A 23,856-nucleotide genomic window follows, 5' to 3' on the forward strand; every position below is an offset into this window, starting at 1 on the left:
GAAGTCCAAATAAGATGTATTGACGTCTCTCTGATCAATAAATTGGAATTGAGCGTCAAAAGCTACCACATAATGCAAGTTCTCGAGGCAAAAGCAGCTTGGTTTCGACCTCAGTCTGACTTTCATAGCTGACCCAAAGTCAGTGGAATAAGCCATTTTCCTCAGTTGGAATGTCTAGTTTTTTAAGGAAATATGTCAAATATGTATGGATTTGTGTAAGAATTCGTTGTCCAGTGAACTGAACGGTTCCCTAGGAATTGCCTTTGCTGGTAGCTATGGGCTGACTTTGATCCGCCATAGTGAAGCAATCTTACAAGGTACTGGCTATGCAATTGCCTGCAGCTACCAAGTTTTGCACAGTTACGTTGCACCCATTTGAAGATTATTTCGGAAAGCTTTTGAGAGGCTCAAATTGACCCTACCTGAGCGCGTGTTAATAATGACCTGAAATGGCATGTGTTAAACGAGACGAGCAAGGGAAACTGTCGCCAGGTCAATACAGTTTACGACGTTTTTGCGTGCCTGTCCAATTAGTGCAATGCTGCCAACGAAAATGGTTGCGAGGAAGAGCACACATTCATAATGGCCTTAACCGCATTTTTCTGCTGGAAGGATTCTTGGGGACACACAAATTACTTTTATCTTAAAGTTGGTCGCATTACGCACCAATGATTTACTTGAGTCTAGGTTCCCATGAGTGTTCTTCTTTTTACCTGCCAGGCTGGAGGAATTTAAGCACGCCTAGAACATATAGTGCGTAAAATTTGCGACAAAGTTGTGGCGTTTCTGTGAAGTAAATGCTGCAAACGTATTGTAGTGAAAAGGCATGCAGTGAAGAAAACCTAGGTCTTCTCTTCAGCCCGACATCTTCGATCATCATGGCACACATTCCTATAATTGTGCATGCTAATGAAACAGATGGCTGATGTCTCAATCTGATGGTTGTAATATGCGTAACTGATCAATACATGTTTAGCAAAGCTCTCAGGCAGGGAAAAACAGTGCTGGTATCATGTGAGGACGTCTAGAGCAGAAATTAGGAATCGCTGAATTGACCTCCATTGTATTGTATTACCAACAAAGTATGCCGCATACACACCAACACACGTAGGTCACGCAGGCAATAAATATACGCATAGTTTCATTTCATTTTACCTCATATGTACAAAACCAACGTCAAGATCGGAAAGGCTATTATTTCCCTCGAATAATGGGTTTGTACATGAAGTAAGAAGTAAATCATGTATGCATCTATAGTTCCTCACTTATCACAAGATATCGTGAAGAAAAAGAAGGGGATCGTTGTGCACGACGTGAAGTTACATGTCGTGTGAAAGACACACTTTTGTGCTGCCACTCGGTACAGAATGCGGCTGCTCGCGCTCATTCTTTGGACGACAGTCCCGCCATCTGATGTAGAGCCGGTAGCGTCATCTATTCAAGATCATGCCAGACGCGGGGCTCAGAAGCCGTACGACTGTCCGGGCTGGGCGACGTTCCCTTCGGGTCCGGACGCGGCTCCGGCGAGGTTCGCCTCTCCTTCGTACTGAAAACACAATGTCCGAACGTCAGGCCGAGGTATCTCAAAAGAGAGGGATATATATATATATTATATATATATATATATATATAATATAACACTCCTTGGATAGTTGGTGAGTATATAGCAGGCGCATTTTTCTTATGTACGTTTTAACTGGCGTGTGGCTCTCCTGGCATTTCGCAAGTGGTGTGATTCATAATGGATAAGTGTCCTTTACAAAGCATTACTAATATTTTTTGGATATGCGTCAAAAAATTCGACCAAAGCCAACGCAAAAGTGGAAATGCAAACCTGGATGTCGACAACGAAGCCGGAGTCTCCGTCCACGGAGTAGTTGACGATCTGCATCCTGCCGTCCGGCATCAGCACGTAATAGGAGCCCGAGGTGCTGTCACCGTCTCGGGTCTCCTGCTGACCGAAGTCGTTGCCGCTCTCCTCGTCCTTCACCGCGTACTCAAAGTTGTATGCCGCCGGCTCCTGTAAAGTAAGTACGGGATGAGCATTATGCTGAATTATTGAGCGCTCTACTTGCAACTTGTACCTTGGACGGAGAGTAATATCGTTCCGCTTCGTTGAACCCGAATCGCTTTTCCTTGGTAATAAAACAATTAATGCGCACACGCTCCGAGCTTCCAGATATATGATTGGCAGCACTTTTATCCTGGTTTCGCAATATTGACAAAGGATGTGCTTTAGCTTGGTAACGAACGGTCAGATCCTCAAACCCATACTTATTTCTTGTCGTCACAGACAAGTACAGCATCTCAGCGTGAGGCGGTCTTTGAGCGCGTCACGACGCACCAGTCAGCGTGTGTTACCAAGGAGAGCTCCACCAGTCGCGGCCTCGCTGTCTGGACAGCCATCACTCAGCCATCAGCCAACACAGAGCAGCCAGTACTCACGCCAGCCTCAGCGATGTTGGCCTCCGGTGAAGACGCGGCGCCTTCGGGGGCACCGTAGCCGGAGGCGACGCTGGGCTCGGGGCCGGAAGCTGCTGCCTGGGGCGCGCCGTACCCGTTGGAGGGGGCCGATCCGTAGCCCTGCGGCGCAGCCGCTGCCACAGCCAGCACGGTCGCCAAGACGAACAGCTGCTGGCCACACAAGCGCGTCAGTGTCTGTTGGCGCCGGACAGATGTCATCATCTCCTAGTGCGAGGCAGGTAACGTCACTGTCAGCTGGCTAGGAGCATGAGATGATGATGCGCTAAAGAGGAGTGCGTGGATTTGGCGTCATCTAGCGCGTCCCTGACCAGTAATGCCGTTTCTGTGTGGATACGGAGAACGCAAGCGACATCGGTAGGCGCGGGATCAAATGTCTGACGCGTTATCTGGGTGCATGTGGGAGACGCGGCAACCGCATATTTTCAATACAAGCCTAGCTGAATTATGAAATTTGGTCTGGACTGATCATGTTGGCTGTGACTCCTGTATGCCGAGCACATAAGTGACCGATTTTTCTCGGCATGTTTTCGTTGAGGGAGGAATTTTATATTTGCCGTTATGACGCAACAAATATGTGCAAAATTCGACTTGCGCGTCATATTTCAAGCATTTCGCTTACGGATCCTAAGGCAATGTTCTTTTAGCTAAAGTTTTTAATTGCGTCAACCTTGAGTTAAGCAGTAAAAAAAAATCAGGACCGTCTTTGAGGTCTTCTCACTGCCTCCCGCCCATCCCCCCTCTTCCCACTGTCTCCCCTCACCCAAACCATTCCAAAAACAAAACAAAACGTGTTCTGAAAAAGCAATGCGACGAAAATGTTGGCTTTGTAAGATAATCCTTCGCTGAAGGCCCACAGCACTGTCAATCCAGGCACCACATCCTGAACTTCACCAGACACGTCCGGTAGATGGCGCAGTCACCGGCGCGGTGTGAAAGCAGCGCCCGCTCGCCGACCCGCGCCACCGCGAGGGGGCCAGCCACTCACCTTCATGTTTATAAATCGGAGGTGTTTTCGTGCGCGTGCCGACTGCGTTCAACTGGTGGCCTGCAGGTGACCGAGCGACGCTTTTATAGCGGCTCGTCGGCAGAGCGAAGGTCACGAGCCCCCGGGCGGTGACGTCAGAAGCAGGGCGGCCGACGCGGCCGGTGAGGGGGCCGACGCAGCGCTGACGCATCCCACCAGCGCCCTGGCAAGTCGACGCGATTCGTCATGGCGGAACGGGCGCCAGCGGCGCCGTTGCCACAGGCCTGTCGACCCCGACGCCCGACGCAGAGTTATGTGTTTGTGACCGGCGCCGAGGAGGCTCTGCCGAGCTGCAAAAACGCCCGCCGCGAGAAACCGGATCGGACGCGCCAGGTCCCAACGGGACGGGTCCTGCCTTCATGGCCTGTGTGTGGACCGCGTTAAGTGCTGAGCCGGGTACGGCTGGCGCGGCGAGGTCGCAGGCCAAGAGGGGCTGCTCGGCTGACGGACAGCTCTCTTTGAGCAGTCCGTCGCGGCCCGGCTGACGCATGCCAGCCATTTCGTTGTTATCGGTTGTTTTATTTTATGTGTTTTGATGTCACCATATCTTGATTATTGCGTGTGGAATGCTCGTCACAGGCTTGCGCAGCTCTTGCAGTGCTAGGATTTTGCAGAAAATGAGGAAAATTCGCCTCCAGTGACGCCTTTTTGGCTCCCTTTGGCTGGCAACTGACACTTCTTGTCTAGTAGCTCTGACGCTGTGGAGTGTTCGCATAATGAGCATCATCGCTGCCAGAGACCATTTTGAGAGAACCATTTGGGGCCAAAGTGACTTAGGGAAAGCGATGAAATACCCGTCCATTTACTGTGGTCTGAGTCTGAAAAACCGTTCAAAGAAGCGCCATGAAGCATTTTATAGCGCACCAGTACGCCGTCGTAAATGAATATTTTGAATGTATGGTCGACTAGGGTCGGTTAGTTGCGTGCCACAAAAGGCTGCAGCCGATCTTTCACTGGAAGCAAAATTCTGAGACGGCAAGCTGAGCCGACAATATCGTTAGCCCCTCACGATAGCCAGACTGGCATGGCAAACGCAAAAGACAGCTTAGAATTAGGCACGCGGCGCTGGGATGGAGCAGCCGCTGAACCTGTGACCAGGGGCGATAATGTGCCCCTAATGTTCTACCCACGGGGCACCCTGCCGGAAAACGATGAGGAGCTCATTAGCCTGCGCCCGGCCGGGTGTCTGAGTCAACCACGCCCGGTCGGGGGAGAGCAAGTTGACTTTCCCCCAGTGATCTCCAACTTTCAGACGCCGTGTAAGAAAAACAAAGATACCGTTGTGAAGGTCTCGACAAATCATGAAGAATTTCTACTAAGTTTGTTTAACCTTGAACTAACTATGAGGTAAACAGAGACCACGAAAGGACAAAAGCATCGTTTGGCCTCTACCTTTAGTCTCTCCGCTGCTGACAACATAGGTTATTGAGCTTGGATGACCTCATATAACTTGGCATGTCCTCCCGTGACGTATTATGTCCTCATTGAGTATCATAATGATATCACGTGCTGTCAGCGGCGTATTCGAATTATGTGTCCAAAAGTACCTAAAAAACAGCCCATTTTTAGTTCGGCGTGCGTTTTGCATAAGGCACCCACAGCGGTTAGTAATGACCTGGGTTAAGGTCATGTTCTCTATGGTTATATGATGACTATACATGTGAGTTTTCTCTTTTCCTCATATACAAACACCAAAACCACACAAAAATGGGTTCGAATTCTCATTATCTACAAAAATGGCACGAGCTGACCCGCTTTCAGGCTACTGAACATGCCTGGTTCGAAACATTTAAACATAGAAAGTGTAGGTACTATCATTTTATATAACTGCAGCAAGTTTTAACAATAGCAAATCACCCACAAAAAGGCTATGTGTGTTCAAACGCTTTTAGACGCTGACCTCTTTGATCTCACCAATCCGAACCGCATCCGAACTTTAAATACCCATGATGGATGACAAATTGGTGCACAAATTAACAAATGACGTAGGTTATTCAATGCATTAAGGAGGAACATTATGGACATAGATAAGACAGCAGTATCAGCCTTAGTACTCGGAGAAAAGCCAGGAGAATGGAAATATAGTTGGGTTGGCATTTCGGCAACATGCCTTTATTGAAACAATGGCAGAAGCAGAAGAAGACTCCTGCTATTGTTTCAATAAAGGCATGTTACCGAAATATCTACCCGACTATATCTCTATTCCCCTGGTTTTCTCCAAGGAATAAGGCTAATACTACTGTCTTCTCTATGTCAATTGGCAAATAGATCACTGGCACTTAACACTTCGTGTGGCTAGCTGCCAGCACTGGTTTTTGACCTGTGTTCGAAAACCGTACTGGGGAAGTCAACTCCACCTCCCCGGCTGTGTTCAGCGGAGCGGATCCGAGTCAAAAAGCTATGTTTGCCTGATAACGTTAACCCTTTTGTAGAATCTACTAGTGTAACAAACAGCATGCCAAGTTGTGACCATGTGCTCTGGCAATCTTAGGAGCAAGAGCAGGGATGACCGGGGTTTCAGGTTCCGTAAAACTGAACGGCGTTGGCAGTTGCAAATAACATGAGGCGGTGGGCGCCGGGCGCGAGAACAACCGAATTAAATCATGCTTCCAAAAGTCTTTCTATATCAATTCGCACAGTTTAAAGACCGGACTGGGGGCGTATATTTCACCTGTATGATTTCAAGGTTCTTCCCTGTGCAGACTGACAGTTACAGCAACACTAAGATTCTATCTTTACTCTTCATGTTCCAAAACTGGACTCCAGCATCAGTTCGCTCCGCTGAAACTGATAATTATTTCCGATTGGTTGATGAACGGATTGAAAGGCTTTTAAAGCTTTTTTTGAAACGTTCCCATGAAGTTTTAATGTATACCAAAAACTCTGGTAAAAAGGTTGCCATGCAATTCATTGATAAATGGCACACAACAGGTAAGCCACCCGTATCCAACTAAGAATAAACTCGTTACATTGAACGAGATCCTTTAAAGACCCTCCTTCATCATATGCCTTTAATTCACCCAAAATTATGAGAAAATACTGGGCCTGGGAATCAGTACCGTGCAACGGTCGAAGGCATTAGTTGCCGGCTGCCCCATTATTGTCGCATGGGTGCTGCGTGAGGCAAGACGAGCTTTGAGGATCAAGGATAAGCATCTTGGACCATGTTCATGCATATAAGCCCTGTGAGCTCTGTAAGTACGGTAAGCAAGCTCTGCCAGCGTTGCAAGTAAGCTCTGTAAGCACTGCGTACCTATGAATAGGGGCGCTACAAGGAGGGAAGAGCTTTTGTCGCACCATCTCACTCGATGTCTTTAATAAGCCTCGAACAGTTTTGACAGGAAGAGATCTGTCATCATCCCTGTCGATAAAAACATGGTCTCGCTTACAGCCAGCTAGCCGCAATTTTATCAACTTATGCGCCTTTACAGACGTGTTTTTAATCTCTGCGAAACATTTCTAAACTAAAAGCGCTGATAGAAGGTGCTTGGCCGGAACATAAGCAATGAAGATTGTCTAAGTTGTAAGGCGTTGTGCACCGTAATCCTTCGTGAAAACGGTTTTCATTAATATGAAACTCGCACAGGCAAAATTATGCCCGGAATACTACCGTCATATCCGACTTGACGTCCTAAGCGGCTCAAACTTACTTCATTCAAATATTTCGTCGTTTTTATTTGGCCTTTGGCAGCCGTCCATTGTTGGCCGCGACGTCCATGCCGCGCGGCCTATGAAGGCTGCAACACCGGGCGTCGGGTTCTTATTTCTTAGACTTGCCTATAATTTTCTTAGTCACACTTATCAGCTCTGACTGAAGGTTGAACACCTCAGACTACATGGGCTGTTCATGTGTGATTAAAGTTTCCCACTCCATTTTTTGCATAAAATTAAAGTTTACGAGGCCCTCAAGATCTTCGAGGAACTTAGCAAAAATCGGCAAAACCTTTCAACCAAGCCGTTATGAAGCGAAAAGCACTGGCTGCTTCCCCATAGTCATGTAATGGCTGATTTTTTCAGTTCAATTAGTTGAAAAATAGTATTGCTTAAATTGCGATATCTTTTGCTTTCAGTTCCAGTATAAAAATAGAAATAAAATGCACGGAAAAAAATTGTATCTCCTCGAAATCGAGTGCACCATATCCGTTGATTTTTTCGGGAGAAGTCCTTCACCATCAGGGGCTGTGGCGTGGCTCTGGCTGCGCACCAGCACTTGAGCATTAGGGTCATCATCATCCTGGACCACAGCATTCAGCCCTTGCTTCCACTGACAAATACTGCTCCTTATAGTGTTAAGTGACACTTCATCCCGTGCGGTCAGGATATAAGTCCAGACTGGGCAGTTTCAGACGCCTTGGCCGGTACACTTCTTCCAGCAGCGCATTCCAGAAACAGTAGTCCAGAGGATTAAGGCCGGGGAAGTTTGGAAGTCACTCGTCTTGTCTGATGAGGTGGCAGCGTCCAGTGAGGAGCTCCTGCGTATCCCGGCTCGTGTGGGAAGAACGACGTCCTGCTGGAAAATGAAGCCGGCAAGGTGGAGCTTCTTACAGGCTGCCTGCCGCTTCTCTTGCAGAAGGCGAAGGTATGCAGCCGAAACGACCTTTGTGTTTGGGATGCTCAAAAGAAAAGCTTTGCTTTTGCTCAGCAACATCCCAGCACTGAACATCACTGTCATCTTTCTTTTTTTGTGGTACAGTCGGCTAGTTGGAATCTCGCTCTTCTTGTCGCTCTTGCAGGCGTGGTCGTTCTCTGCATTCAGCGGTAGCTCAAGCGTAAGATCCTTCTCATCGGTGAAAATCATGTCCTTAACCTTTTTGTCGCCAATCCTCTGGAATAGGGTCCTAGCCCGGAGCTCCCGTGTCTGACCTACAACCCCGCACAACGAGGAAATTGTAAGTCTGAAATGGCTTCATTTTCTTGCACATGAGGTACCGCTGAAAGCTCAACATGGAGGCCCCCTTGCCTCGTCTTACTGCGCTGGATCTGGTGAGTTCCAGGTGGGCCTTCTTGAAAGCAGGTCTGTTCCTCCACTTTGGTCATCTGTTCTTCGGACACTACTATCCTGGGCGTCCACTGTTTGACCTTCTGACATAAGAAGCAGTCTTCTTAATCATCCGGATAAACCGGTCGATGGACTGCCTTGTCCATATAAGCTTCGGAAGCTCGGCAGCAGGACGAGGTCCTCGCTGGCTTTTTAGTTCGAAACAGGCCTTAAAAGTGTGGTGTATTTCCTCTGTGAAAATCACTATTACTGCACCGCATAGCACACGTTAGTTCCGGCTGAATGGATTGCAAAACAGAAAGAGTTACGCACGTGTCAAATTGCTGTCATACTTGACCAGTGTGGTGCTGTTATAGTGATAATGATAGTGATAGTAAGGCAAGATAGCTGACAAGTGATATATAAGACAAGCTGCGTAGATTTTCTGATCTACGGAAAAATATTCAGGGAAAATATAAATGATGCAACTTTGAACGTTCCGGAGAACTATCACCGTTGAATATGAAAGGCATTTGGGGTGGGGGAAGAGACATCTGGTATCTAGCATGAAAAACGCCATTACACGCTCTAATTCCAACCTTCGATTTCGGTAAAACCGCTAGGCGTGGTGGTTGACGGAACCCCAATGTGGGGTAAGTAAATCAATGAAGTGCTGATGAAATCGTTTGCGATCACAGTGTCGTTAAGAAGACGTCGCCACCATTTCATTTCTGATGCGATCCATCAGAAATGTCAGGATCTGCACCCTTGGATCATGCAGGCACATCGGCTCTCCCATGAGCTGCACTCCTTACCTGTGTGGGCAGATGCGACACAACAGCAGTTGGGTTGTGTCCGGAAATGTGGCCGTAGATCACCAGCTCTCACGACGCTAGGCTGGTCCGGGCTGCCACACCTGGTAAAACGAAAAGACTGTGCCAAGACTTTCATGGCCTGATGTACGCAAAAAGTCATCTCCAGTTAAGTTAGCGAGCTTACAAGGTACATCTAATTCGTTCCGCAAAAAGATCCTCAATTCAATAGCCTATAACCATGCAAAGTTTGGAGCGGCTACGGCGAGAGTCTCTGAAAGTATTCTGGAAAACCTTCGAGGGCCAATTTGCCCCCCCCCCCGAGCATGTGCTAAGAGACACAGCTGCTCTGCTTGAACAGTAAAGGCATCCGATTCCGTAATTACAAACATTCGGACACCAAGAGCGGATTCAGGAATACATGTTGGGGTCCCTCCTCCATATTTGGAGCCAGGGTTTTCCGGAGCATAAACACGCGTATGGGGGGGGGGGGCTATGGCTCAGGCCATGAAATATTGACTTTACATGCCAGCTTAGTAATACTTTTGCAGCTCGGCTCCATATTGAATATGCATATATTTGAAAATATTATTTCATCACACATTTTAGTTTCATACACACGGACAAACAGCGAACTTTAGATAGGTTACAGTTTCTAGCCTTTTCGCTACTTTCACTATTTTCTTATGTTTTTAAACACTTTTCACTTTTTCACTTTCATACATAATCAATGCGATCTAGTGCGAGCATCACACTTTTACATGTGCATTTCGTTATGAATCGTGGCCACGGCACTTTGACAACACATGAACTGTAAAGACGACAGCCACATCCTGCTAGAACACGATGAGCACCGAATTGGCAGCAAACTAACAATGCATCTGGTCTAATCATCAACACATTAAACACCCTATATCACTGTTGTTTCTCCTACGGATCGTGCTGTTACTTCGCCTACTCTCAATGATAGTTTGCTTGTACATGCACAATGCAATCGCACAAATGCTTCTAGACTCGAATTGCCCGCCTGCATCGACCTTCTCGTCTTAATGCACGCTGCTTACGTCTCTAAAAAGATAATATTTCAATCATCTTGTTTGCGTCGAACGGAAAATTTAGGATAATCACCGTTCCTTCGCCAGCCATGGGCAGACAATCATATGACAACAAGATTTAGATATGCATTAAGAAATAGACGAAAACGAAACAAAAAATGCCGCATGCAAGTTAACACACTTTCCACCTGAAATATCGATAATGTCTGTCAATTTACCACATGGGGCCCATCAATAGCGTAGAACGTCTAGAACGTCAAGAACTTCTAAAACGCAAAATAATCTCCATTATTCCTCCAACTATGGCTTTTCAATCAGCGGGAAGCTGTTGCTCTTTGTCTGCTGCCCTTTTCCCTTCATTCTCGCATGTGACCCTTACTGGCTACATGGATGCTCGAAAATGGTCATGCCGGACGTTCTGTGTTAAGAATACATTTAACGGCAAAATATGGGCTCAGGATGGTATCTCCACATCCATTTGACCAGCCTCCCTATTGGACCCGTCCTTGTGTGGTTCAGACCAGGTTTAAGTAAAGACAAGATTCCTCGTTGCTTTGCATTTTTCCGCTGCATTATGTCACCTATTTTTATTACATACACCTTGAGGTTGTCCCAAAGCGATTGCCCACATCTCTTCATCATCAAAGATCGGGTGATGTTTACAAAAATCCCTATTATCATCCTTATGAATGGAGACCTTAAATTATTTATGTTGTTCATTATAGCCCACCAGCAGCAGTCCAAGAACTCATGTTCTTGAGCAATGATTACTGATTTGGTAGTGAAGGTCACGATAGGTCATATGACTCAGGAGGTTTAACACTTAACACAAAATGATCTCATCTGACTTTGGTCTGAATGATCTTGCTCTGTTGCATTCCTGACTCTTGCAGTTCGCTGATGGGAGGGAGTAGCATGCCTAAAAAGGCGATTGTCTGTCAGCTGAGCATGTACCGGTACGGTGAACTTATAGTGAATATCAGAGGCCTATTCACAAAAAAGTGCGTTGATTATGCTTGCGTAACCCCTTTTATTCTGTTCATGAATGTCATCAAATTTATTTCTACTTAGAATAATTCTTCAGCAAAAGTGCTTTATTCGCTCATGTATTGCACTTAGTGAAAAACGCTAACTATCAGAAAAGAACAGGTACATAGATCACAACTTCATACCAGTCTTGAAAACAGCTCAGAAACATCAGAATTCGGTTTGAGACCACCTAAGCTAGCAAAACAAGCACAAAAGATGTTGCGCAAGTTACAGCATTTATCATATGTTTCGTCTCCCAATACATGTGACGTGGTTTTGGTGTTTATTGGCAACAGACATTACCATGGAAGATGTCATTTTGGCAGCTATGAAGTGTAAGACGGTCTTATAGTTGTCGGCCTGTTAAGTATCACGAAAAGCATGCAATACAAATGGGTGTCTATTTCTATTTGTAGCTTTCTTTAACCATCTAACCCAACAATCAAAAGTATACCCATGCGTATGAACATATACCTTGATTTACTTTCGGTGTTACCTGCCTATGGATATAACTCAAAACGCAATTTTTTACTTGGACATTATCCATATTGTCGATTGCATTGTGACGTTCCGAGTAATATTCTTGGCCTTCCAGGCTGAGAAAGCACTGACCGGATATTTCAGTTCAGCCGAGCTGCATAGATAACTGACCACTTCAATGCCTTGGGGCTTACAAAATAAGCTTATGCTTTTATTTTCCCAGAGAGAAGAAATTTCTATCGTAACACAAATTTTTTCAGCTCCAATAAACTGTGAACATCCAAAAGAATGAGACTGCACTTCATCCCCGGTCGCAACGTTATGTACTAAAGCACTGTCATCATGGAAAGTAATACCGGTGGTTCTTTACCAGTAGTGGTCATTGAGCTCATGGAATGAGTAGTGAGCGTGCATGTTTGTTTCAACTATTTAAGGTCAGTTTTAGGTTCCCTGAATTTCGCACAGAACGAAGGCGATATATTCATTCCATCCATAAGTGCTGTGGCCATTGTCTTGGCACATAGAGCTAATAGAGTTCGGGATACGTACAGCAGATAGTATACAGCAGACGGTGGATACGGACTTCGTCGAATAGAGACGAGAGAACCCGCCGCTCGAACACGTGGGATTTGCCGATAGGAGACGTGGGATCCACTGACTGGAGGCGTGGAATTCACCGACTGGAGACGTGGGATTCGCTGACAGAAGACGTGGGATTCGCTGACTGGAGACATGGGATCCACTGTTAGGAGACGGTGGGATTCACTGACTGGAGACATGGGATTTGTTAACAAGAGACGCAGATTCTTTTTTCCTGTGTTTAAATAGCTGGCTCTTTGTTGGTTTTGCACACCTAACATCTCAGTACATATGGCATACCCAGGTGCTCACCACAGGTATTAGAAGCGATACCGACATCCGGGCCGCTGCAACAATGACATGATCTGCTGCAATGAAGGGCCGCTGGACAGGGCCGTTACCTCAGGGTCGCGTAGGGACGGAGGTCGCAGCGGTGAGGCTGCTTCGTCTCGAGCTGGCGCGGTAGCTGCGCTTCGCCTCCGGCATCGATGTATAACATTCGGAGTACACCTCCAGAAAAAAAACGGCGCCATTCTCCCCAAGAATCCTGGTTTCTTACGTTCTGTTTTAAAAAGCAATAAGCATTCGCTTCGGCATCAAAGGGCTGCTTGACCCTTGGTCGGAGACCATCTAGAGAAAAAATCGCTTCCATCTAGCCACCGCACAGCACATACGACATGACCAGCAAGACAATGAGATGTGCGGCACATGGATAATTCCTCAAACTAAACATAACAGCACATGTGTCAAGCATGATACGGATAGGCTTCATACGCTGATTGATGGCCCAAAATATACACACCACCAAAATGAATCGATCAACTGGCAGCTAAAGAGGTATTGGACCGAAGTGTCATTTCTCCCAATACGTACATTGCTGAAACATAAACGTATCAATACGTACATTGCTGAAACGTAAATGTGTCAATACGTACATTGCTGAAAGTCTGTTATGTGTCTGATATGCAAAAACTGTTTGGTGGGAATATAGCTGAGCACTACCTGACATTGAAACGACAGGAGCTGAGTAGACGCACTGCACTGGTAAGGTGTTTCCGATCATGTGGGCCAAGATTCGGAAGTTACATTGCCGGCTTCCCACGTTTGCGGTGCTTTCGGTTCGCGATTCGTTAATGTAAAGTTATCTAAATCCTTCGTTTCGAAAGCTTTTGATGGCTTCTTTTGCATCCGTAGCCTATCGCTAGCTTCAGTCTCTCTCACCTGCATAGACATGCATTCACACATTTTTCCATCAGGTAAAAGACCTTTTCATCTTGTGGGAATCCCACTAACAAGTTCTTGGTACCGAGGTGTGTCAATCCTGCATTAGGCATACTCGGCGTGTGACGGAAAGTGCGTCAAAAACCTTTCATGTCTGTTGAGTAAATCATCTATCAATCGTATCCCGTGACTCTCCCAGTGACGACATGGCACCGGTCTCCTGTCGATCAGAGTGCACATATTAAACCACAGTGTCTCCTCTCTAACCAATTTCGCTGTGCCGGGCTCTGCCTTGCAGAATACAACTCTAAGCCTCTGGAATATATCGGCGCAAAATGTGCTTAGCCTGCATCCAGAAGCCATTGTTTTCCAAAATCGAATTCTGAACATTGTGCTGATGGAAGAGGAGCGACGCGATGCTGAAGTATTGAATGACTCTTTGACGTCAAGTTAATAGTCAAATGACCCGACTAAGCATTCCTTGCATTGCATTGTATTCCTTAGGTCGCGTGCTGAAGTTGCTGAAGTCCTACGTCTCGCGAGAAAATCCCACGTTATCCACCGAAGGTGACTTGTGACACGTTGTACCAGCCTTTTAGATCAGGTGAGTAAGGACTCACCTGGTCTAAAAGGCTGGTACAACGTGTCCACAAGTCACCTTCGGTGGGATAACGTGGGATTCCGCGCGAGACGTAGGAGTTACTGACAGGAAACGTGGAAGTCGCTGATAGGAGACGTGAGATTCGCTGACCAGACATGTGATTCGGGGGCTGGAGACGTGGAATTCGCTGACTGGAGACTTGCGATTCGCTAGCTGAACATGCGCGGGCTGTTTGGCTTTTGACAGGGGAGTTGGGAAAGGCTGTGCGTGCGAATCCCGCGCCCAAACCTGTGCCATCTGTATGCAGCCGGTTAAGTGTTGATTGTTCTGGAAAACCGCCATTCAGAGAGGATAAGTGACTACCTCCCTCCCATATTTCGAGGTGCATAGTGTGCGTTTGGAGATGACAGGTGCATGGGCCTGCCAGGTTATTCCTTAAGTAGTTGATACCCGCCCAAAAGCGATGTTGCGTAGCGGCTGATTACTGGGGTCCATTGGAAGGCTAGCTTCTAAGCACATCCCGACGACAGTAAGGTTAAACCATTTGAATCACTTTCACAGAGTTAAAGTGAATGGCTTTTATGATGGCTAAACGGAGAGATTTTAGTTGTCCATTGACGAATATCATATGTAGGTTAAGTTTGCGTCATAGCTAAAGCAATCACGCACACGTACGCGTACATTAGGCAAAGAAAACGTCATTCGTTTTTTTTTCGTTGACTAACTTCGAACAGGGTTTTGTTAGTTCTCAACATTTTTAGCAAGATCCGGCCGACACTTGCCTGAGTCGGAACAACAAGGCATTCTTCACGTGGCTCCAAGCAGAATTTTGCATTATCAGTGTGCCAGGTCGAGATGCCATCGGTCCACCTGCTCTTTTTTCCTGAGATTATGGGGTTCTCTACTCACAAATCTAATCAAAGGATGTCTCAGATTTAACACCGCGACCGGGTGGCCGGCTAGATGCCCTTCGCTCGGGTGGGGGTGGGGCAATTTACCCCCCCCCGCTGATATCTCAGGAACTAAGAAAGCTAGAGGCACCAAATTATCAGGGTATCTTAACCTGTACGTAAACTCACTTAGGTCAAAGTTTGAGTTTCCTAGGTCATGATCTTCAGGTAAACTAAGGTCAAACAAGGTCAAATTCCAGGTTGGTCTTCAAAGGACCCCAAAACCTAGGCGACTGTGTCTAAGCAAAATTTCAAAAGCCCATTTGAGGTCAGTGACCTTTTTGACCTTTGGAAGGTCATGATGACCAAAATCACTCAAGACTGCTTTAAGTTTTGCGTTTGAATAAGCGACAAAGATTACGCCAGACAGTATGTTCATAAAGCAAGATGGCGACCCGGGTCATCTTTGGTCAATGACCTTTTCTGACCTCCAACAAGTCAATGGAAGATGTATAATGCGGTTCCTGCTGTCAATAAATTCGAAGTGAGCACCACAAACTATCCCATACAGCAAGCCCTAGAGTAACAAATCAGGTTGGCTGTGGCCTTGGTCTGACCCTCATACCTGACCTTAGGTCAGCGTAATTTGCTCATTCAATATGTGTGGTGTCTAAGAAAGCATCTCAGAGATGCATGGCTTCGTCAAACACTCCTTTTTTGTATCAGATTGGACGATTCCCTAGAAATTGCCTTCGCTTGAACCATGGCCTGACTTTGACCTGCCATAGGTTAGCGACCTTACAAGGTACATCTAAGTTTTTATGTCAAACGATCCGCCATTCAATTTTCTACAGCTATGCAAAGCTTGGCGCGGCTACCCCGCGCTGTTCAGAAACCACTCTGGACAAACCTTTGGGGGGGGGGTCAATGTGACCCCCACCCGAGCGCGTGTTAACTGCCGGGGCTTTCGTGATATCCAAGACCTGGCCCTACAGAGTGATTAAATATTTACTTTGACAAAACAACACCCCCATTCGAGCTTATGATATCTGTATGCAGCTGTTTAAGCGCTGATTGTTCTGGAAGACAGACATTTTGGAAGGGTAAGGTGACGATCTCCCTGCCACGTGATCTGTGTTATGGCTTGAGCTTGACTTTATCTAGTGTGCATAGTGTCTTGCAGCATAGATCAGAAAGCGTTGGACGATTTTGTGTGTTTTTTTTAGGCATTTTGCGGCAATTTTATGAGGATTGATGTATAATCGATCTCATAATATTTATCACTTTTCTAATGAGAATGACCAGTCTTTCCATCGTCAGTTAACCGCACCAGATCCAACAACTCTATCCTATTACACCGGAAGTGGAAACGAGTTCACCCTCGGCGGAAGCGTCTGGGGAAACGCTTCAGGCCGTGTAGGGTTGGAAGTTACGTGAAAACAGCTGTTTGTGAGCCATGTCTGCGGATGGTGATGATTTCTTTTCTTTCTCGTGCGTATCGACTAACGGCGTCATCTTGCAGCCATCAAAGCATCACACATATGTCGGGCTCTCGGTACGTACGAGTGTTGTCCGCGAGGCATGCTGACACACCACACCTGAGCTAGCTACGTCAGAGCTCGCGTCGTACACGGACTGAACGGGTGAGCGGTCAGCTTCAAATTAAGACCCCTTGGCTTCACAGATCAGATCATCACCAACCAAGGAGCACAGAGACTGTCCCGCAAAGCAGTGGGGCCAAAGAAGCGTCCGCGCTCAGCTTCTAGGTGGTTACACTGACGAGCGCGTCGGCGACCGACAGTCGTTGATCGCAGTGAGGACACGTTGGTGGTTGATCTGCAGACCGAAGGTAACTGTGTGCTCCGTGTGTACGGCCCGTGCGGAGGCGACAGATGCTGACCTCATCCATCCAGCTGCCCCGTTGTAAAGGCGCCCAGTCACCCAATGTATCTTTTACTGACCTGAGTTTATTTCTAGCGTTTTCACGGATGTCTGTGTTCACCTGGTCCCAGGCCTTTCGCTACTTTTCATTAAGACGAACAGACAGGGACTGCCCAAAGTAAGAGTATGGTGTCCGAACTGAACGAGGTCGGAATACCGGCTGTACCCCCTTCAGCAGCAGCAGCGTTAGCCCCTTCGTTTCCTGCCAGCCTGCTGCGCCCAGGCACCCAAGCAAAAACCACCTGCCTTTCGTTGTGTTTCAGTGAGAGCAGTTGGCGTAAGACTGGTCGGTAAAGGCAGCACCAGTGTTTGGATGTAGAATAGTTAAAATGCCGATACGGCAGTCAGATAGGATGAAAAATCGTCCCCCTCGGTGCCATACATCAATGCCTCTCAGATAGCACAGAGCTTAGCAGGGCAGGAAATCTATATACAAACAGCTTATTGACAAATGTGTTAATCGGAAAACAATCGCTATCCGCTATGACTGAGCGCATCAGCATTTTGTTGGAGATCTCATCTTACATATTTGGCCTCTTAGCACGCAGGGGCTGGATGAACGAACCGGGAAACTTTGTGGGAGCCTTCAACTAGAACTCCTGAAATCTGGTACAGGAGCTATAGCTCAATATATGTCGTAGGTGGCTAGCGTAACTCGGAATTTCAGAAAGAAGATCTAGGCGCTTCAAAATATCCCGGCAATACATTCACCTTCGAAAAAAATACCATTCCCGCTATCTGAATGAGCATGGCAGGAGTTACTCGAATTGCCTGCGAGCCCGATGACATTTTGCGTTATAACGAGTATCACGATATTTGTCTGATGGTTACATATTGTCATGCATTTCATAAAAAGTCATAGCCTCATCGGGTATTTCGAGCAAAACCTGAGCCGAGCGTAGAGGATTTCGATATAGCTGTTTTACATTTGACGCGCACTTACAAGTATTTTGCATGGCGCTTTCGCCTCAAAGAACAAACCAACCGCAAGAATTCCTCATGCGTCAAACGTGTGTCTCTCAGCCTTAAGTTGCGATTCAGTAGTCAATCATTGGGATATATACCGATTGCTTACATGCTTACATTTGTCACAGCACACAGCCTTGGCTGAGTGGTTCAGGCGTCCGACTTCAGTACGTGGCAGGCACCTGAGTTTGAGTCCCAGAGGCGATTGGTTTGTGATGCAGGTACCGGATGGCGGTGGTGAGAGGGTCTCCACACCTGTACGGCATGATGGTGTGAACGCATTGGACGATACGCAGAAGTGCCCCCTCCCCCTTCCCCCACCCCCACCCCCCCCACAGGTGCAGACAGTTATTTATCAAACTGGGCTAAGTGTCACCCTGACGGGCGTCGTTTACTGTTCTGTGTGGAGAGCTGAAGCCCCTCCCCTCCCTCCAGCTTGGGCTCCATGTCCCGCCAACTTTGAGAAGATGCTGTATTAAATGTAGGGAGAAACCCAATTGTGGACGTATTTTGAAAATATGCTTTGATGTTTGTCGCTGTTCACCCTTCTCTCTCCCCCCCCCCCCCCCACACTCATTTTGCGAAACCGTGTCCCTGCTCAGCGATAAGCAGTGTCCTGTACGAACTATTTGGAATGAAATTATAAATAGATTATCGATGCATTTTGAGAAAAAAATGTAGATTTCTACGTGGCCAGCACAAACAGCGCTCGGGGCAATAATGGAAGTTGGCATACTTTTTCCAAAAGTTTGCTGGCTTGTAGCCTGTCGATTTGCCGATCGTCACTTAGAAATAATATCAAGAACTAAAAGTGATATATCGCAGCAAAGATCAAAATTTTGCTGGCTCCTTTTCGTATCTCCGGTAATGTCATCCCAACATACGTGGATCAAAGATCCATAAATCTTTTTGGTGGCTCAAATGCATCGCCTACCTTGCGATCTCTAGCCCGCTCCCCAGCTTTGCACGATCATGCCGACTTCAGTGTGCCCTGACCCCCGAAGGCAGCTTTCGGTCTGCATTGATCGCGACGCCGCGCTCCCGGACAATCGGCGTAGGTCATCTGAGCTGATAACAGATGGCGCTGTTGTCGCACTCTCGGTTGCCGTTCGCCCCACCACGCCGACGGCGCACTGGGAGAGCGTTCGAACCTGCTAATGACCCCATCAGTCACTCACTGGCTGGCTCCGATCGCCGCTTTTTGTTTCTTGTCCGAGTCGTGGCTCAGGAAGGGTGGGCGTTATCTCTTCCAGCCCCCTCCCCCACCTTGCCGGGACCGGCAGGCTTTGTCGGGGGTAGCTGACGGATAGCCTTCGTTAGAGAGGCGAAGGTGCAGCATTCAGTTCGGATAGGTGCTACCACACGGAAGCTTGGTTCAGGCGACTGTGGGAGCCTTTCTTCGGCTGATGAATGTTATTTTCATCGGGCTCGTCTTGTTTTGACTTTTTATGACGAGTTTCTCGAGACCGGGTGGCGGTTATAGGTGAAGAGATTTAAAACTGTCATGGTAGCATGGCTTTTATCTCTGGCGCTGAAGAGTGCTTTGTCCATCATGGCTTGAATTTGAAAGTGATAGGTCTAATTCAGTGGTGCAATTTAGAAAGAAACAGAAGCGGAGTCCTGCTTGGATCAAGTTACATTGTTCATTCAATCGCCTGTTTCTCCCTATGCTTTGAGGCCCTTTATTTTTTAACTTACGTAAGTAGTAACGTCCCTGCACTATGGGCTTCTGTCATGAGTTGCCAGGAATTGTCGTGAGAATAGTGTCCAATATTGCCGGCTGTCTTTTTAAAGAAGTCAGTGATGGGCTACAGTTGGGGGCTTGAAGCTCTCTTTTACCTTTAATGCAACCCCGCATCCCTGGAACATCTCCTTCCTTCTTTACAAACACCTTTTACTCTGCATCTTGCCCCCGTTTTGGCAAGTTTCTCCCATGTCCTCTCCCTTTCCCCGGCCAATATCCTCTCTGTTTACTTTTCGGGTTATGGATGCATAGTTTTCAGTGATGCAGATGAACTCCACATGTCTTGCACGTCCGTTGTACCCAAATACTGCGTGCACAAACCGATTTGCTGTTATATCCGCAGCAAGATAAAGATATGAATACCATCGCCTCCTCAGGAGGCTCCCTCCTCGCGCCCAGCCTTTCGATGGTCGCGGATCTGCATAAGCGTGCGCTGCATATCCTCGCTGGCTCCAATGGCGTCGGCTCAGTCTCCCAGAGCGTGGTTGTCAGAGATGCGTGGAACCGTGACACCGTGACAAAATGTACCGAATATGTGAAACATCTAGCCTCGAACGGACCATGGAGACCTTACACGGAGAGACCAAACAGACTCAAGCTCGATGCGAGGTCGAACAACACGCCCTCCCCATGAATGTTTGCTGCTACTCGAGAGAGGTCCAGTGTACATCCCAGCAGCGTGCGCGTGTTTTCGAGAGCGCCACTCATCCTGACCTTGAGGCCCCTCGACCCGTAAAGCGGGGCGGACGGCCCACTTCCACGCGCTATTTATCGTCTCCCACCGCAGGTAAAAACCATTTGAGATGACTTCGATTTCGCTCGCACCATTTCAGTCCTCGTTACCTGAATGGCTAATCCAGTCTGGGGCGAATCCAAGCGACTGTTGCCCAATGTTGCATAATTTGGCGCGGCCGGGCGCGTCGTGCCGCCCCCGTCGCGTGAAGGGCGTCCTTCCGTCAGGGCAAGTGTCGCCGCCATGGTCGCGGCGCCTTTACCGTGTGGCGGTGCGTGTGATCGCCCGCATTAGCATTCACAGGTGACCTGCGGTGTCACGCACAGCGACAGCGACACCTATTCAGAGCACAGCCGACCGGTGAACGCGGCTGATCCAGCGAGAGACCCCAATAGGCGCGAGGCGGCGCGACGCCGCCATGAAAGGGAGGCAGCGATAGGCTCTTGTGTCAGGCTGAAGTCTCCCGTCTGCAACGCGCCAGCCCGGCGCTAAGAAGATAACACTTGGCTGGGGACGGTGCGATGCGGCGCTGTGAGAGGCCACAGCCTGTGCACTCTTTCCTGAGCTAGCGTCTGCCTCGGCGTTTCCCACGCATAGCGCGTGTTCCAGTTAAGTTTGTGATAATGGGATCAAGACCACGGACGGGGCTAGCTGTAAGCACTCCTTGGTGAGCAGTAATGTAACTTTACTATTCTCGTTCTACTGTAATATCACTACAACACATTGCCACCAAAGTAGGCTTTCGGTTTTTGAGCGGTAATCATAAACGGCTGGCCATGTCCGATACAAAGCGATACAATTTCAAACCAATCTGGTGTGGCCGCTAATGCGCGAACCATTCCATACTTGTCAACCACGCTTATCGGAACCGTGTAACACTTTGGAAGAATATCTGTTCTGGATCCCTGGCGAAAAGGGCGTTATGTTGGTCTTTGACAAACCACGTAACCTCGGTCAGCCTCTGATAATCTTATGCTTCTTACGCACGGTGTCACCGCAGCCGGGTAGGGCCTGGTATGATGAAGTCATCCTTCGAGACATCAAGCTGTGATGGCCTCTGCCTGGGGGCCGACATACGTGATGCAGTCCGTAAGATGTCCGATAAGAGCCACTGACTCCAAGCTTGCGTCCTCTTCATATGCGTGTGCGGTGTCAAGCATCAGATAAACCAGAGAGCAGCTCACGCATAAGTCGCCTGTATCACGTGAGCATCGACCCTTTCTTTTCGTCTGTATTGCTACCGAAGAGACACTGAACGAAACTACCAAAACAACGGGCGACAAGATATGGCTCCATGCTTATCTTCACCGCGGGGAAGGGTCACACAGGCCCCTTAGGCACAATCCAACGACGTCGATTACATGTTCTAGATAGCCCCGAAGATAGGGGTTGGCTGGCAGATGGCTTGTTATTTGTCCCAAACACCATCCGAGGGGCGGTGTCCGGCCGTTATGGCGTTTACACGTGAGTCGGCCACGTATTTCAATTACCCTTATACCTGTGGAAAATTGTTCGGCTCGTGCTCATTAGATATAATCACGACCGCACTGCCGAGGGATGTAAAATTGCCGGGTTGTGTAAAAGTAAATGGTCTCGTCGCTCTGATTTACTGCGCCCAAGACCTTGTTGCCATGCTTTCGATACTTATCCCGCTCAGGCCTTTAAGTCCCCACCGGGATCAACGCTGCCTGCGGTGTGACCGAGCTGCTAAGTTGTGTATCGCACCTGCTAATTCTCCACAACCCGCCTGTGCCATGACGGCTAGACGGAGGAGCAAGGAACTACAGCCCTCGCGCCGCTGGATGGCCCCGTCGCCTGCAATTCGAAAGAGTAACCTGTCCAGAATTCCGGACGAGACAAGCCTTGGCTCAGTGTCTGGCACTCGAGCGCAGGTCACTCCTGCCAACGCTATAACTGTTACGCACTTATACACAGCCCCGCCGTGGTCGTGCAGCCAGCTGGTGATAAGGTCACCTCCAGAGCCCTCGAGCAGTAATGAGAGTCGTCAGACGCACCACAGCGCCTGGTGGCCTGGAGGAGGCGCGGCGGCTCGTCACTCGCTAGTACACTTGTTCTCCGAGCTGAACTTCCCGCGAAGCCGACACTGACCCGAGTCGGACGACTGTTCCAGATGCACAGTTTTGTGCCTCACCTCGCCTCACCTCACCTTACCACGGTGGTGTGCCTCACCTCACTTCACCTTACGTCGGTGGTGTGCCTCATCTCACGATCATACCCGCACAACTGTAAGCATCCCGTGAATGGTCGACGCCGATAAACGCGTCATCCGGTGACTGTCAGACAGCACCAGCCGACAGCTCCGGGCTGGCAGCGGTCGTCCGGCCGGACTGGTCCGGCTCCGATGGTCCGGCGGTCGTCAGACAGCACCAGCCGACAGCTCCGGGCTGGCACCGGTCGTCCGGTCGGACTGGTCCGGCTCCGATGGTCCGCATGATGGTCTAATGGGCCTGTTGCGTGTGCCCGGGCAGGGTTTTTGCTCTCACTGGGCAGTGGGCCAGCGCACGCCCACCCTGTCCTGATTAGCTCGAGCGGCCTCCTCCTGTGGTCTCCCGACGGGAGGCGCGCGAGGCGGCTGTGGTGAGATCGCAGCGTCACGGCTGGCTCCTGCTCGGACAAGCCGTTGACAACCGACTTGGTGGGGTTTGGACGCATCTCTTTCCCTCGTGGTTAGTTTCTTCATGTGCACGCGGGCTGTGCCGATGTTCTGCGGTGTCCTTACAAAAATAGGTGTCGTTCAATACAGTAGCGATATACAACTATGCTGCGGGATGACTGACGGTGCCACAAATTATCCGTCATACGACGTCATATCTATAACGCTCAGCTGAACTAGACATCACTTGTCAGACATTAAGTATGCAGCAGACGGTACTAAAACATTGACAGTTGGCAGTGTCAGCTCCAGCGTAATTCTCCATTTCCGGTAGCGCGGCAGCAATCGTCACCATGCCGGGTTCAGTCTTAGCATGCGTCTCGCCGTAAGCAGTGACGTCACCCGTATACGTGTTCGTGACGATAGCTTCGCTTGATAGATGATGGTATGCAATCGTGTTACCAATGGAACGACCCACGCACGGGAGCAGACCGGCCAGTGCATAGTGAAGAGGTGTTTTCAATCAGTGCTGTACCGATTCATGCGAGCCCGAGCCTGCCATTATTCAGTCAGGAGTCCTTGACTTCTGTGAGCACGCCCAAATGGCGGCCTCGCTCTGCGCCCTCTGAACAGCTCATCGAAACGGGAATTAGACAATAAAAAGACCCTCTCCGCGGGGTTTTGTGGCTCTTTTCGAATTAACCC

The 23,856-nt window shown here is 48.4% G+C and overlaps 1 protein-coding gene across 1 annotated transcript; it reads right to left on the bottom strand.

Moving 5' to 3' along the window:
* Positions 1-1,047: 1,047 nt before the first annotated feature.
* LOC119093875 (pro-resilin) lies at positions 1,048-3,556 on the bottom strand. Its single transcript, XM_037216889.1, has 4 exons — positions 3,470-3,556; positions 2,446-2,631; positions 1,835-2,020; positions 1,048-1,546 (listed from the first exon to the last, which is right to left on the bottom strand). Exons 1-4 carry the CDS (start codon positions 3,473-3,475, stop codon positions 1,463-1,465), a joined length of 462 nt encoding a protein of 153 aa, XP_037072784.1. The 5' UTR covers positions 3,476-3,556; the 3' UTR covers positions 1,048-1,462.
* Between the last annotated feature and the right edge of the window lie 20,300 nt (positions 3,557-23,856).

This window comes from Pollicipes pollicipes, unplaced genomic scaffold, assembly GCF_011947565.3.
Source record: "Pollicipes pollicipes isolate AB1234 unplaced genomic scaffold, Ppol_2.1 Scaffold_4002;HRSCAF=4701_pilon_pilon_pilon, whole genome shotgun sequence".
Taxonomy (NCBI): Eukaryota; Metazoa; Arthropoda; class Thecostraca; order Pollicipedomorpha; family Pollicipedidae; genus Pollicipes; species Pollicipes pollicipes.